The sequence below is a fragment of the Conger conger genome, chromosome 12 (genome assembly GCF_963514075.1).
Source record: "Conger conger chromosome 12, fConCon1.1, whole genome shotgun sequence".
NCBI classification, from domain to species: Eukaryota; Metazoa; Chordata; class Actinopteri; order Anguilliformes; family Congridae; genus Conger; species Conger conger.
Window position 1 is genome coordinate 12,076,205 of NC_083771.1, and position 15,585 is coordinate 12,091,789.

The following is a 15,585-nucleotide window of genomic DNA, read 5'->3' on the forward strand; positions in this document are numbered from 1 at the left end:
GGTTTTTGTTCCGACCATAATTGCAATTCCAGGTGATAATTTTTCTAAATTAGATGCTTGTCATGTTGTGGGATTATTTACCTTCTTAAAACTTAAAACATTAGGTCTGAAATTTCTATCCATCCAATGAACGACAAAAGGCCCATGTTCATATTGTGCTACATTGCAAACAATTACATAAAATGAGGTTAGAAAAAGAAGCATAGCTATTTCTGATGTGGATTAAGACAGTAAATAATTCCTCTAAACATTACATGATTATGGGAACGACTGACTTGCATTATCATCAAGTTTCTTCAAGTAGTTCACACTCAAAAAGTATGTTAAAATGAAAGCAGGTTTCAATGGAAGTCCAAGGCAAATGAATGTTGAATCATTTATCCCAAACCTCTGGATATTTGGGTACAGTCCTGTACAAATTAGATGAACACCGAACGACATAAGCAGCATTAAAAAGGCAGTCTTTCACTCATATTCAGGTTGAGACAGTTGAGGTCCATGCACAGTAGATAAAATGAACAGTTAAAACAATGCAGATTATTCAGACATGGAAGACCGCAGTCTTGCTTCATGAACCTATTGCAACAGAAAATATTTTACCTAATTACATAAACCCCAGATGAGTAAAATGAATGGATGCCATTGAAGTCGCCGGGGTAGCCGGTAACATAATGAGAGCCTGAAATCAGAGTTAGACACCATTTTGGCTTTGAGACATCTGCGAATGTTATTCCTGTTCTGTTAAAAAAGAACTGAAGGCAGTAGCTTCATATAAACACAGGGCTGGCTGAAAAACATTACATTAAAAACAAAGAATTGTTCATATTTTATTCTCTTATAAACTTAGGTGTGGGTCGTCTCCTCAGCATAATTTCTTCAGTGTAATCTCCATCCATCCATCCATGTGACTCTCCAATCAGCCTAACCTGCATGTCTTTGGACTGTGGGAGGAAACCGGAGTACTCGGAGGAAACCCACTGCACCATCCAGTGTAGTCTTCAAGTAAATTGTAAAATCAGAACTCAAGGCCAGTCAGCAGCACAAATCACCACATATGGACATTCTTTTATTTTGTTCCCAACTTCACCCCTACCCATGTTGCAGATATTTGTTTCATACTTTTAATTTCATACAAAACACTCAATTTCAGTTCCTTAAACTGCACTCTACTGCCATCAGTTGTTGAACCTGGGAACTATAAAAGAACCCCAGCTCCACAAATACGGTCATCTTTATAGTTCTGGGGAAACAACAAGTGCAGGAAATGACAACTAACCATTGAAAAAATATGACTTAATTTTGCCCTAAAGAAAGGCCTAGGAATCACAACGCATTTCAACGGTCATGTATCTTGAAAAACAGTCTTATGATCAAATACAACGCTGGCCTCGCATCAGTCTGTTAAGGGAGATGTAACACGCAGGTCACATCCGTCTGTTAAGGGAGATGTAACACGCAGGTCGCATCCGTCTGTTAAGGGAGATGTAACACACAGATCGCATCTGTCTGTTAAGGGAGATGTAACATGCAGGTCACATCCGTCTGTTAAGGGAGATGTAACACACAGGTCACATCCGTCTGTTAAGGGAGATGTAACACGCAGGTCGCATCTGTCTGTTAAGGGAGATGTAACACGCAGGTCACATCCGTCTGTTAAGGGAGATGTAACATGCAAGTCACATCCATCTGTTAAGGGAGATGTAACGTGCAGGTCACATCCGTCTGTTAAGGGAGATGTAACGTGCAGGTCGCATAAGGGGTAAAAGTAGCTTAGGAAGTTGGTTTGACTGGTGCCGTCTCTACTGCTCCGTACTGAGGTACTGCATAAGTGCATTGCGGACAGCAGTCCCCTCTGAATCATCTCCAGATGAGAGAGCATCTGCAGGCTGCTGCATCTCCTGGGTGTCCGGCTCCTCTGTGAAAGACTCTCCATTCTTTTCACAGAGATTGTGAAGCACACAACACGTCACAACCATGGCCCTGATCACGTCCACGTTGCAGTCGTTCCTCTTCATCAGACAGCGCCATCTCCCTCTCAATCTCCCGAACGCATTTTCCACAACCGATCTCGCCAGCCCGATTTTGGAGTTGAAGCGTTTCTGCCCGTCGTCCAGGGCGCCTGTGTCCTCAAACGGCTTCATGACCCAACTCCGCAGAGGATAGGCAGAGTCGGCCACAACGTAGTACCCCACACCTTCACCGCAGAGCCTCCGTCTGCGGCTGGAGAACAGGGCGCCGTCGTTAGCTAATGTCCACAGGCCGGACTGCCTTAGCACGTTAGCATCGCTCACGCTGCCGGGGAGTCCCGCGCAGACGTTCCAAAATAGCCCGTTAGCATCGACCGCCGCTTGCAGGACGACAGAATGCCAGTGTCTGGAATTTAAGTAATGGTGGTGGAAGTCTTTCGGAGCGATGATCGGGATGTGGGAGCTGTCGACGGCCCCCACGCACTGCGGCACTCCCCATTTCCGCTGGAAGAGAGCCGCCATTTCCTCCAGCTCCTCCGCGTTAGGCTCGGGGATGGCTTCAGGCAGGACTATCTGGTTCACCGCCTGGCAAAATTCATGCAGACACCTGCAGACTGTGGTGACGCCTACCCCAAAGAGATGCCCCACAGTTCGGTAGTCAGAACTGGTGGCCAGCTTCCAGAGGGCGATGCCCACCCTCTTCTGCAGAGGCACGCACAGCCGCAGGGCTGTGTCCCTGCGCTCGATCGCCGGCCTCACTCTGTCACAGAGGTGCTGGAACGTCGCTCTGGACACCCGGAAGCTTCTCTGCCACTGGGAGTCTGTGAAGTTGCACGCAACGTTGTCCCACCATTCCGAGGACCTCAGATGCTTCCATAACGCAACCTTTCTTCTCTGTTGAAAGTTTGCCATGAGCACAATCTGCAAAGCACAAATAAATTACTTTTTTTTACATTGCATTACAAGGCATTTAGCAGACGCTCTTACCCAGAGCGATGTACAACAAAGTGCAGATCAAACACAGGGACAAGTGTGAAGAGGACCCTAGAGGACAGCAGTTGGTTATATTAACCATTAACAGTGAACCTACAGAAATGTAAGTGTAAATGTCAATGGTCAAGGTGACTTCAACACGCCTTAAAATGCACACATTCATCAAAGTAGTTATTATTATGGCAACCAAGGTAAACGTCAGCACTCAGGCAGTGGATCCTCAAGGTGGTGTGTGCATGAAAACCCAGAGATGCTTTAACATTTCAGACATGAATGTCAATCATGACTGCAGTTTGAAAGCAATTCTCAAATGCTGTTAGCAACAAATATAGCTTTAAATTGAAATTATTCGTAATACGGTAATAATCACATCACGACTCAAGATTCAATAATTTATTACCATTTCAATAAAACATTTGATTGAACTTTGTCTCGGTGTGCACTCAGGTAGAGTAGAATCAGCAGCAGTAAATACAGATCAGAGACATAATACAAATCAGAGACATCAAACCTGCAGGGAGCATTCAGTTGAAAGAAAAACATAAAGTAACAATGCAAAGTACAAATACGCAACATCAGACACATACACATATAATAAAGCTGCAGGAGTGGCAATGCACTAAAAACAGCTAGAGATGTGCTCACTGCCTCAGGATAGGTGCGGTTGGGTATCTGACATGTGTAGGTAGTAAACAATGTGTCATGAATGGGGGGTTTCGAATATTATTTTATTATTTGTAAAGTGGCTCATTTTACATTAGTTGCGTGTTGAACCTAAATATGCACCCAACTAATCAGAAGTTCACTTAGACACCCGCGCATTATTCCTGAAATCTGCCTTCCCAAACACAACCAATAACTGACATTACGTTAAATGTGTTGATTAAATCTCTTACCCCATTTCTCCTTTGGAGACCACGGCGCAACACAGATACATGCTTCCGATTTGCATTTCTGACTACCGCTAGCGGTCGGTCTGTCTCCTCGATTCTCCTCGCGCGGACAGCTTGTCGTCTCTTATATGAATCCAGCACTGACTGTAAACACAGATTCATATAAACAAGTAGCGCTTCACATTCATCTGAGTCATCCGCCATTGTTGACTCTTCTTTATCGGGATTTGAAAAGTTACTTTGGTTAGGTTGCACGCCACCTGGTGTGGTGGAGTGTGGAGACGATATGAGGAATAATTTTAAAGCTATCGACATTCCGAGCCTGGGAGTTGTATATCGCTACATCAACCGCACCAACCTGCAAGAACCGGCGGCGCCTAATTGTGTCAGCTGTCGGCACCGCAAAGCCCTCAAAACGATACAGCAAAAAAACAAATCTAAGCAGAAAAAAAAAAATTCTGTCTGCAAAGCAGCCAAAAGACGAGTGAAGAGCAGAGAAAGTAAAATTGGACCCGTGTCATAAAAAACGTTTTGCAAAGTCGTTTCGGTGCTTCATAACACTACTAGGAACACTAATTTAATTATCCAGACATCACGGAACGTCCGGGAGTCTCCCGGAATTTGTCACATGTTCCCTGATACCCGCCAGTGGCCGAAATATCCCGCAAATCTGCATTCTGCACCACTGGCATAAGTGAAGATTAGAAATGTGCATTATCCTGTCCTGGTGCAGTGGGTAGCACTGCTGCCTCACAGCAAGGAGGTCCTGGGTTCGAATCCCCGTCGGCCGGGGCCTCTCTGTGCGGAGTTTGCATGTTCTCCCCGTGTCTGCGTGGGTTTCCTCCGGGTACTCCGGTTTCCTCCCACAGTCCAAAGACATGCAGGTTAGGCTGATTGGAGAGTCTAAATTGCCCATAGGTATGAGTGTGTGAGTGAATGGTGTGTGTGCCCTGTGATGGACTGGCGACCTGTCCAGGGTGTGTTCCTGCCTTTCGCCCAATGTGTGCTGGGATGGGCTCCAGCCCCCTGCGACCCTGTTCAGGATAAGCGGGTTCAGATAATGGATGGATGGATGGATTATCCTGTCCCGATTTAACGAACGGAAAAGTGCCGGACTCCCCCATGTCGCTAATTTGTTGGGACTAAACAACATGGATCCATCCCGCCTTGTGTGAGCAGTGCAGGGTGGTGGTGTAATGGTGTGGGAGAAGTTTTCTTGCCACAGCATTGCGAAGCATTGTTGCTGACCATGTGCACCCCTTCATGGCCACAGTCCACTCTTTATCAAACGGATAATTCCAGCATGATAATGCACCATGTCATAAATCACACATAATCTGACTTCAGTTTACTCCACTGGCCTGCTCTCGTCCCCAGATCTCAATCCAATAGGACACCATTAGTAAGAGCTGGAAGAGGAGGTTCTCAGACACAAAAACCCACAGACACTGCAACCCCCTGGGAAAAACAGTGCTGGATGGTGCTGGGGTGACATTGGCTCAGGTGGTAAGAGCAGTCATTTGGCAGTCGGAGGGTTGCCGGTTTGATTCCACCCTGGGTGTGTTGAAGTGCCCCTGAGCAAGATACTTAACCCCTAAATGCTCATGACAAGCTGGTTGGTGCCTTGCATGGCATGCTGCTGCAGTCACCCTTGGTGTGTGAGTGTGTGTATGAATGGGTGACAGTTGTACAGTGCCTTGGATAAAGGTGCTATATAAACTCCAACCATTTACCATCCAATTCAACATAAAACAATCCAACACTAATGAAAGTGTTGACTGGCATTGACAATCAGTGCTGTTCTCTACACTGCCCCCTGCTGTCAACCTAGGGCTTTGGCTCTTTCTGCACCTAATTTGATGCCAACCTTCTTTCTTTCATTTCCACCCTACTTGGGATGGAATCCATTATAATCAGCCTTGCAGGCTAAGCATTGAGCACATGTGCATTATGCAATTCTTAGTGAAGGAGTTTATTTTGCTTTATGGGCCCAAGAAGAATGTGGTGGGGTGGGGTTTAGTACATGTTTAGTACATTTAGTACGTGGGGTGGGGTTTAGTACATGAATTAAGTTGTTTGCTTCCTCTGCCAGAGAACAAGTGAGATCCCCTAAAAACAGGGGATAATTTCACATATAGTAGCTTTAAATCCTGTAACAACACCAGTCAGAACCATGAAGACTAACTGCCAGCTCTGAGCATTCGGTAACGCTTGCTAATTGCCGATTGTTGTACTGTAAGATTCAAACGGACATAGCCGGTAGCCTGCACTGTGGTAAAAGGAGAGACCATTTAATGCCATGGCTACCAGTTGCTAAGGAACGCGGATTAGAACTTCTTACTCTGGGGAGTAATGCGGCTGCTTTAGATCTGTTCTCCAGCGCCGTGCGGTGCAGTATCAAGGCCAGTGCAAGCGTGATTTATGTAGGGCAGATTGTTCGTGGTGGTATTTACACAACCAGGGGGATTGAAAAGGCCCCTACCCCAATAATTTGCATCGTGCATGAGCAATGCTGCTTCGCGATGCCTCAAATAACCGTAAAACTCTGAATGAAGACGCAGCAGCGTGCGATGGCATTTGTCGTCTCTCTTGTACATTTTATGAACAATCGGTTGATGTGTAGTACTTTTATTTGTGGGTTTGTTTGTTCGTGCTTGTTTCTACACTAGTTTTTCACTTGTGGCATTTGAGTCGTGTGTGTTTGTGGGCTCGAGTATGACTCCTCAGTGTGAGACAGATTTCCCTAAACGGCAACTTCTTTTCTCTCACCTCAGTGAAAACGCCGGCGTTCCTTTTATAACTTGTTCTATTTATGCATGCCGCTGCTCAGCAGAATAATTTTGAACGTTCGCAGTTAAAAGCTGCACTCAGAACTTTTATTACCAACGCAGAGCTGAAAACTGCTGATGCCTTGCTGCACGTTGGAACACAATACCGCCAGTGTTTTCCAAAGCCCGCTTAACCCTTTGGAAGTAATTCCAGAAACCAAACCAGAACTCTATGTCGCTCCGACCCCGCCAGAGTTCCAAGAACTACTTAAAGATTTCCTTTGATGGAACCTTTTGAATATTCATGAGCCAGCTGGGCTTTTATTTCTAAAGAAAAAAAACATATTTCAGTTTGGAGCAATTACAACAGTACAGTGCCATGTGTGTTCACCATGAGCAGAACAACTCTGTTGGTACACAAAATGTTCTCTCAGTGTTACTGGAATGTTTTGTCACTGTTATAACTATATTGCAGCAACATTGTGAGAACGGTTTGTGTTAGCTGGGCTGCAGCTAACACATGCATAAGGAGATGCTGGGACTCTGTGGCAGGTGGTGTGATCATGGTACGCAGTGCTTTGGTCACAGAATGTGCGTGAGACATACCTCGGCTCCAGTCAACACTGCCCTGCAATGGCATCACATGCTTGAGCTTCGGACGCCTCATCGACGCGCCACGTCATCATAAAAGTTGGATTAGGTTCCCAAACTTTTCAAATAAATCTCAAGAATAACCACCCTGTGTGGCTGAGAATTCCGCCTCTATAAAACGGTTACACGTCTAAATCGCGATTGTTATTTAATGGCTCCCTGTCCTAGTCCTGTGACTATTAATTACAAAGCGTTGCCAAGTATGCACAAACCAGGAAATGTTTGTTTTTTATGACGGTCTAAAAAGATTATGAAATGTAGAACCATAAATAAAATATTCTTAACGGGGGAAATGTATAACCATCATTTACCTGCATATTGGTTCAACAAGCCCTGAAAAAGCCGTGAAACCTTTGCTGCATTTAACTCAAATCCATTTACTACTGAAAGAATTTGGGTGAAGTCAGGTAAATTGGGCCATCAGTTAAAATGGGTCAGATAAGGTTGGGGTGTCTTAGCGCTTTAAGACTTTAAGATTTAATAGGCAATCGCTGCAAAGAATCTCTAACTGTTGCCACAACAGTATTTGACATGTAGAAACTGATTTGATTGGTCTCACGTTGCTAAAGATGGCGGGTTAACGTTCGATACGGAGACTGGTGAGAAAATGGCATGCTGAATGCCCTGACATGTTAAGTTTTAGCTTTCAATGTTTTTAGCTTTTCAAGGTTGATATATGAATAAAAACAAATAAACATCTAGAAGTACATTTTCATGATTAGGGTCTTGATCGTCTCTTTCAAAATTGTTTTGACTAAATGTTGCTAAATAAACTAGATGTTTTTATTAAATGCATTTTTTGTAACTGGCCCATTATATCTTAATGTGTTAGATAAAATTAGCCGGTAATTTTAATTAAAATGGGCTACCTGCTGCATTGACTTTCAACAGATATTTTGATGGTTCCTCTTATTGAAACCTATTCAAATATTATTGAAAATATTCAAGACTGGATATATCATAGTCATATTGAGTAGACATAGCACCTTTATAAAGAAATGTACATACACACACAAACTCGCACACAGCATGCATACACAGTCACATGCATACTCCCACATACATGCATATACACATACACACACTCATAAATAGATTTTACCTGATCACAGTAGCTTTTCTTAGAGGGGAACACTGAAATAGCTCTAAGACTAAAGCATTTGTTTTTCATTACATAATTCCAACACAGAATGATAGAGGAGACCTGGCTTAATAAATAAGAAACATATTTGCTATTTATTATATTATAGCTATTTTTATGGTGTGAAAGACGATTAGCCAAAAAGTGGTAGAAGTTACCTGACTTCACCCTATATATCCCCATTCTTCCCTATGATGGCAGGTCATGTTACAGGTCTATGTAATTACTATCATTATTATTTGTGACACTGGTATGAACATTTTATTATGCACATTTTGTCTTGATAACTTTATCTGCTAAAAGTATAAATGTACACGTGGACTAGGACTCCATCTCAGATCCCCTGGGGTCTGCTGAAGCCCTATCTGGAAGCCCCTCGACTATAGCAGGGAACCCCAAACGCTCCAACTCCCATCATGCCTCTCCGTGGGCATGGGCGCCTCGCGGACATTTCGTTCCACCGACGGCCCGTTTCCATGGTGAGCGCAAATGGGACAGCTGTGCTATCCGAGTCGCCTGGCTGCTGCAGCTTTAACGCGGCTTTGGCGAGCTTTTCGCAGGGCCGCTGTGAAACAATCGGGCCGTTATTATACGGGGCGGGTTTGTCCTTGAAAATAATCCACAGTTAAACATGGAGTCGCAAGAGAGGAGCTCTGCGGTTCGCCACGAGACGCGCGGCAGCGGCGAGCGAGCCCAGGAGGAGTGGAGAAATTGAAGTTCTCGCACTTTTTAGGGACTTTGGTTTATTAAGTTAAATGTCAAGGCTTTAATGTCCCGCAGCGTCTGTCCACGCCAGAGCAACCGAAATGAAAAAGTGACAGCTATATACAGTAAGACCTCATGCTGTTCCCGAAGTGCTTGGTAGGGTGCCACACGGAATCGGTTGAGTGGAAATTGAGATATAGGCTATCTGAGGCTCTTTGCCTCCTAAATTGACAGCAGAGTTTTTTCACACGCACTAATCTGGCCTTAGGTGTGAGATACTTGGGATGCACTGTGGATGGTCCGGGGCCTTCCGAGTCTCTGTCAATCATGTAATCAAGATAAATACATGGATCATGAAAATGTGAATTTACAAGGCAATAGAAATGACATGCCATAATGTTAAGTCTCAGAAGGTTTTACTACTGGCATTGCATGTCTCATAAGTGGCTCAGCTGGATAAACTTACACATGGCTGGACCCCTGTTGCGTTCATCTGGGGGTTCTTAACCTAGGTCTTGCTGAGCTGCAGGTCCCCCGGTTATCATTGTTAATCGGCATTTAAATGATCAATTAAAGCCAGGTATTACACAGTTAACTCGCCTCACCTGAGCCCATGAGTCCAAACCAGCAGGCCAAATGGCCTTCCAGCTCAGGGTTGAGAACCCATGGCTTACTGTAGAAATTGCCGGACAATACAGTATTCTGGCAGGAGTAGGGTTGGTTCATGTTGCAGGATTATACCATGGCAGGGGTAAGGGGTGGGTTTATGTTGGCCAGGATCCTCAGATTTACCCTAGATTCCCCCCGGGTTGGTTATGGGTCGTAGGTTCAACTCCTAGGTGGGACAGTGCTGTTGTACTCTTTAGCGAGGTATTTAATAATAGCTTAATTGCTTCAATAAAAGCCTAAACTGTAAAAGTAATGTAATATTCCCTTAGGATAGTCATTGTGTTAGACGATCATTTGATGGCATTGTTCTCTTCCAGTGTAGCTCCATGGGTTGTATTGTTTTAGTAGTTATTGGCTTGAGGGGTGTGTGCTTCTCCAGAAGTCGTCTTTACAGGGGTGCGCATGACCCAGCAGTCGGTGCATGGATATGGATTCGGCAATTACAAATTAGCAGGGGGAAAAGGCGGTGCTGGTCATGATCGGGCAGCATAAGAATGGGTGTTTGCCTCAGAAGAGGGAGTAGTAAAATATAATATAAAGTTGTAGCAATATGCAGTGATGCTGATATAGAATAAAGACAGATGGACAGGTGTCTTTCTGCAGCATATCCAGTCAGGGCAGACACATGCGGACAAATGACATCTGTGAATGCCACACCCAATGCCGCTGACAAGTTTTTAAACTACATTACAGGGATCCCATTCAATTCATTCAGACAGTCTGGGTGAATGCCTAAACCAACTGAGACCTACAGGTCAATGCAATTCATGCCTCTACTGTTTTTTTGTTTGTTTGTTTTGTTGTTTTTTTTCAGGTTGGAGCAGAACATCAGACACTTTTCTGGAAATCCTGGAGGTCCGATTATCCTGGAATGGGAGGGGGGGAGGGAGCTAGTTTGGGAAGAGGCCCACTGGCCCCCTGCAGCATAATCCTGTTTTAATTAGGATAGGGAGCAGAGATGTGAGACCACCTCTGGATTAGTCACAGCACATTAACAAAGCACCAGGTTGACAAGTGCACAGTGGCTAGACGTTTCTGAAGGATGATATTATCTTAGAAATAATAATACAATATGAGAGATTGTTTTTAATGTCAATACCGAAGACAGCATACACCTGTATCTATGTGACGTGTGTCGAGGCCTGTAAATCTCGACGGTTAAAACAAGATGAAGAATTGTAACAAGTCTCACCAGACGAGGGCAGTATTGGTCTCTATCAGAAAAAACCGACCGACCTCGAACTGTAAATAGCGCAAGTGAAGACATTACGCTTTATAAATGTGGGGGGGGGGGGGAGAAAGACTAATGAACATTTGATTCTATTCTAATGTAAGGTAAGGTAAAAAAAAAAAAAGGGAAAAAAAGAAAAGAAAAGAAAAAACATAAATTATTATCACCAACGTGGCTATAAATCCAGACGCATTTCTCGCAACTAAAGCCTTTCTCGGGAGAGTTAGGCCTACACAGTGGTAGAAAAAGTATATATGTATATACCAAGCTATTCGTATTTGTCAAGCGGAACAAAATCAAAAGAACAATATCACAGAATCACTCTAATTTCGAATGTACGTTATCAATAAACGGACAAATAATTTCTGCCGTCGCTCATGAAGCGAGGAAGCGGTGAGGTCAGAAATAAAACTCTTCAGAGGTGGCTGGGCCTGTGCTCTGTACATAGCTGTGGTATTGCGTGACCCAGAAAGCGCTGCATTATATTATCCAAAAGCTAAAAATATCTTCCAGGGCGGAGGACGCCCATGTCTTAAACTGCCCCGCAAGCACGCAGGTACGGCGCTGAAACCTGTCCTTTTTTGCGCGAGCGCCCTTCCTATGCACCTGCTCTTAAAAGCAGAGAGTAGCCTATACGGTGCACCTTCGATCCGCTGCAGAGGGAGGGAGGCGTTAATATTTCCCACGGGGTGGAGTGTGATGCGGGGGCTTCTCCAATGATTGGAATCTCTTTTTTTTCATGGGTGAAGGAGGGCCGGAATGCAAAGTCTGACCTAGCGTTATAAGTCCATTTGCAAGTCCGCGCAATGTCTCCCCTGTGAAGCTAGGCTTATGGCAGGTAAGCTAAAAAGACAAAAATGATGAAAAGACTGAAGTCTCCGTGGAATGCGCTGTTATACCTGGGAATTTTATTTTTATGAAAGAGTATTGTTAAATGAAAATTGGTTCACAAGGAAAATAACGGGAAGTCAGCGACACTAAACCAAAGCGGTAGCGCACACGCAATCTCCTTGTACTCCTACAGTCCCCTCCAAAATATTGGAACAGCTAGGCCAATTCCTTTGTTTTTGCTATACAATGAAAAAGATGTACGTGAGATGAAAGATCTGAATTTAAGCTTTGATTTCCTGGTATTTGTTTTACCTAGATTTGTTAAACAACTTAGAACACATCACCTTTTGTATCAAACCACCCAATTTTTACATGAGCAAAAGTATTGGAACGTGTGACTGACAGGTGTTTCTTGTTACCCAGATGTGTCCTGTTAGATCGATTAGTAAAACAATAGTTCTGAATGTCTACGATTGGTTTTAGCCTTGGGCTTTGCCTGTGAAGACTGCATTTGTGTTAGAAAAGATAAACCAACATGAAGTGCTGTATTTGGGGGAAAGCAAGCCATTTTGAAGCTTAGAAAAGAGGGAAATCAATCAGAACCATTGCACAAGCATTGGGGATAGCTTGTGCAAAAACTTGGAATTTCCTGAAAAGGAAAGAAACCACTGGAAAACTGAGCAACAGACATCAAACAGGTCAACCAAAGGAACGAAAAATAACAGCAGTTGATGACAGAAACATTGTGAGAGCTGTGAAGAAAACCCCCAAAATATCAGTCAGTGACATCACAAACAATCTCCACAGGGCAGTGGTGAAGGTATCTCAATCAACCCTTCAAAGAAGCCTAAGAGAGCAGCAATATACAGTAGAGGCTATACCGCAAGATGCAAACCACTCATCAGTAGTAAGAATCGGAAGGTGATATTACAATTTGCAAAGAAGTACATAGATGAGTCACAAAAGTCCTGGAACAAAGATTTATGGACTGATGAGTCCAAGACGAACCTCTACCAAAGTGATGGAAAGGCTAAAGTGTGGAGAAAGAAGGGATCTGCTCATGATCCAAAACATGCAAGCTCATCTTTGAAGCACGGTGGAGGAAGCGTTATGCCTTGGGCTTGCATGACTGCTTCTGGACTGGGCTCACAAATCTTTCTTGATGATTTAACTCATGATAATAGCAGCAGGATTAATTCTGAAGGTTTGAGACTGGCCAAGTCCATCACCAGACCTTAACCCAACTGAGCATGCATTTCACCTCCTGAAGAGATTGAAGGGAAAAAACTCCCAAAACAAATAACAACTGAAAGAGGCTGCAGTAAAAGCCTGGAAAAGCATCACAAAAGAAGAATGAATGCAACAATTTGGTGATGTCAATGGGACACAGGCTTGATGCAGTTATTGCAAGCAAGGGTTATACTACCAAATATTAAGTGTCATTTACTCACCTAATTGGGTGGTCTGACACCAAAGGTGCTATGTTCTAAGTAGTTTCACATATCTATGTGCATATCAGGAAATAAAAGCTTAAATGTTAAACTCTTTTCTCATGTTCATCTTTATCTCAACCCCAAATGTATTCAGTGTATTGCAAAAAACAAAGGGAATGTACGTTAACCAAGCACTTTATTACACTTCTTTAATACACCTACATATTCATGTGATTATCTAAATCAGCCAATTGTGTGGCAGCAGTCCAATACATGCAATCACGTAGATACGGGTCAGGAGCTTCAGTTAATGTTCACATCAATAATCAGAATGGGGAAAAAATTTGATCTAAGTGACTTTGACCATTGAATGTTTGTTGGTGGATGACAGGGTGGTTTGAGTATCTCAGAAACTTCTGATCTCCTGGGATTTTCACCCACACTAGTCTCTAGTGCTTGCAAAGAATGGTGCAAAAAAATAAAAATAAATACAGTGAGCAGCAGTTCTGCAGACAGAAGCGCCTTGTTAATGAGAGATGTCAGAGGAGAATGGCCAGACTGGTCAAAGCTGACAGGAAGGTGACAGTAATGCAAATAACTGAGTGTTTGTGTTTACAAACTTTGCCTCTAGAAGCGACCTCTGATAGCCGTGTTAGCCCAAATTTTCAGGATGGCATCTTCCACACCTCAGCCCCCATGGAACAGTGATCGGCGTGCATCCCGAAGAACATCAACACCCACCAAATCCCTGTGCCCTTGAAACTCCCAAAACCTTCTTGCGGAATGAGAAGTCATCAGATTAGCCTCCGCGGCGCTGCACTCGGCCCGCGCCCCGCGTCGTTAGCATTTAGATAGGCCAGAGCGCGGAGACCGGCTGAACGCTCCGCTCCCTCGCCTCCCATCTCCTGCTCAAACCAGCGCGAGTAAGAGGGATTACACCAAAGGTAAACAGGATACGAACAGAAACGGGGGGAGAGAGAGAGAGAGAGAGAGAGAGAGAGGGAAAAGTATGCTTCAATGGCTAGCCTCATTATGGAGATTTGTCAGAATTGATGTTTGAAGCGATTGGTCATTATCACATTTATGGCTATTCCAACCCCCCCCGCTCCGACCTGTCTCATGGTACCAGGTCAGCTGCTATGGGGCAGGCGAAGGGATATCCCGGGGGGGGGCTCCTGCCTTTCTCCCTCCTCTTGATCTCCTAATTCTGCTTCATTTAAACTTTCATCAACTGTTCCACTGGAGCAGAAGAGGAGAATGAGACAGCTTGCGCCTTATTATCGTTCCTTTCTTTAATTCCCTTTTGTTATCAGATTTCATGTTATACCTCCACAACCTCCCCATCCCCATCTCGCCTGCCCCCCTCCCCAAACACCCCCCTCCCCAAACACCCCCACTACCCCACTAATGCTGCGACCTGGTCCCCCCCCCCTTCCCCAATATCCCTTTCACTGGAGTCTGTTGCGAGTGCCCTTTTGGCTAATGCAGAAAATGAGATTACTGCATTTAAACTGCTGTTGTCTGCCTTTTTCGGAATAAAAGGAGTTTCCTTGTCCTTCTTTTTTAATTAGCTTTTTTTTTGTTTAAAAAAAAAAGTGGTTGTAGGGGTGTCATCTATGGTGGGAGCTCGCTTTATTTCGCTCATTCTTTTCTCAATGCCCCCCCCCCCCTCCCCGAGTCACACTGAGTGTATTTAGGAGCACTAAAAGATGACCAGAGGTGCGTTCAAGATCGCAAACGTTTACGAATGTTAGCTAACGTTATCGAACAATTTGAAAAGGTAGTGCACCATGAACAGACATAGCTGCCGACGGGGGAGATGTGGAGAGGACAAAAGTTGACAATTATTTGGCTGTTATAATACACTTTAATCAATGTAATATTTGTTCTTTCCTAAAAAAAATAAATCACAAGTAAGAAATGAATCAGCTAGCTATTCAAAAATGCATTGGTAGCGAACTAAATGGAATGTTCATTTTAAATCTTTCAACAGTAACTGTTTGCTACAAACACGGCTAGCTGTGAATGTTCGCTGTCTTGAACGCACCTCTGGACATTTCGGAACAGAAAGGGAGACTGAAGCGAACGCTGGAATGTCGGATGTCTCGCCGGCACGGCGATAGATTGGGCGTGGCCTCTCATGACTAACTTAAACGGACTGGAGTACAATACCCCAACACACACCTAGTGGAGGCACACCTGAGTAACATGGATGGAACGTTCACAGTCCACAGGGAAACCAGGCACGAGACTCGGTCAAAATCACTGCACACAACCTGTGCCTGGAAATTCTCATTGGAAGA

At 44.2% G+C, this 15,585-nt stretch overlaps 1 protein-coding gene across 1 annotated transcript; it reads right to left on the minus strand.

The window, feature by feature from the left end:
• Positions 1–931: 931 nt before the first annotated feature.
• Positions 932–4,118, minus strand: LOC133105447 (uncharacterized). Its single transcript, XM_061215574.1, has 2 exons — positions 3,857–4,118; positions 932–2,888 (listed from the first exon to the last, which is right to left on the minus strand). The coding sequence occupies exons 1-2, from the start codon at positions 4,055–4,057 to the stop codon at positions 1,800–1,802; spliced, it is 1,290 nt and encodes a 429-aa protein (XP_061071558.1). The 5' UTR covers positions 4,058–4,118; the 3' UTR covers positions 932–1,799.
• Between the last annotated feature and the right edge of the window lie 11,467 nt (positions 4,119–15,585).

What these genes read in the sequence shown, in the direction of transcription:
- LOC133105447 (XM_061215574.1), bottom strand. Translation starts at nt 4,057, where the DNA reads ATGGCGGATGACTCAGATGAATGTGAAGCGCTACTTGTTTATATGAAT. An exon ending in GTCTCCAAAGGAGAAATGGG is followed by an intron (nt 2,889 to 3,856) that starts GTAAGAGATTTA and finishes TGTGCTTTGCAG; the next exon opens with ATTGTGCTCATGGCAAACTT.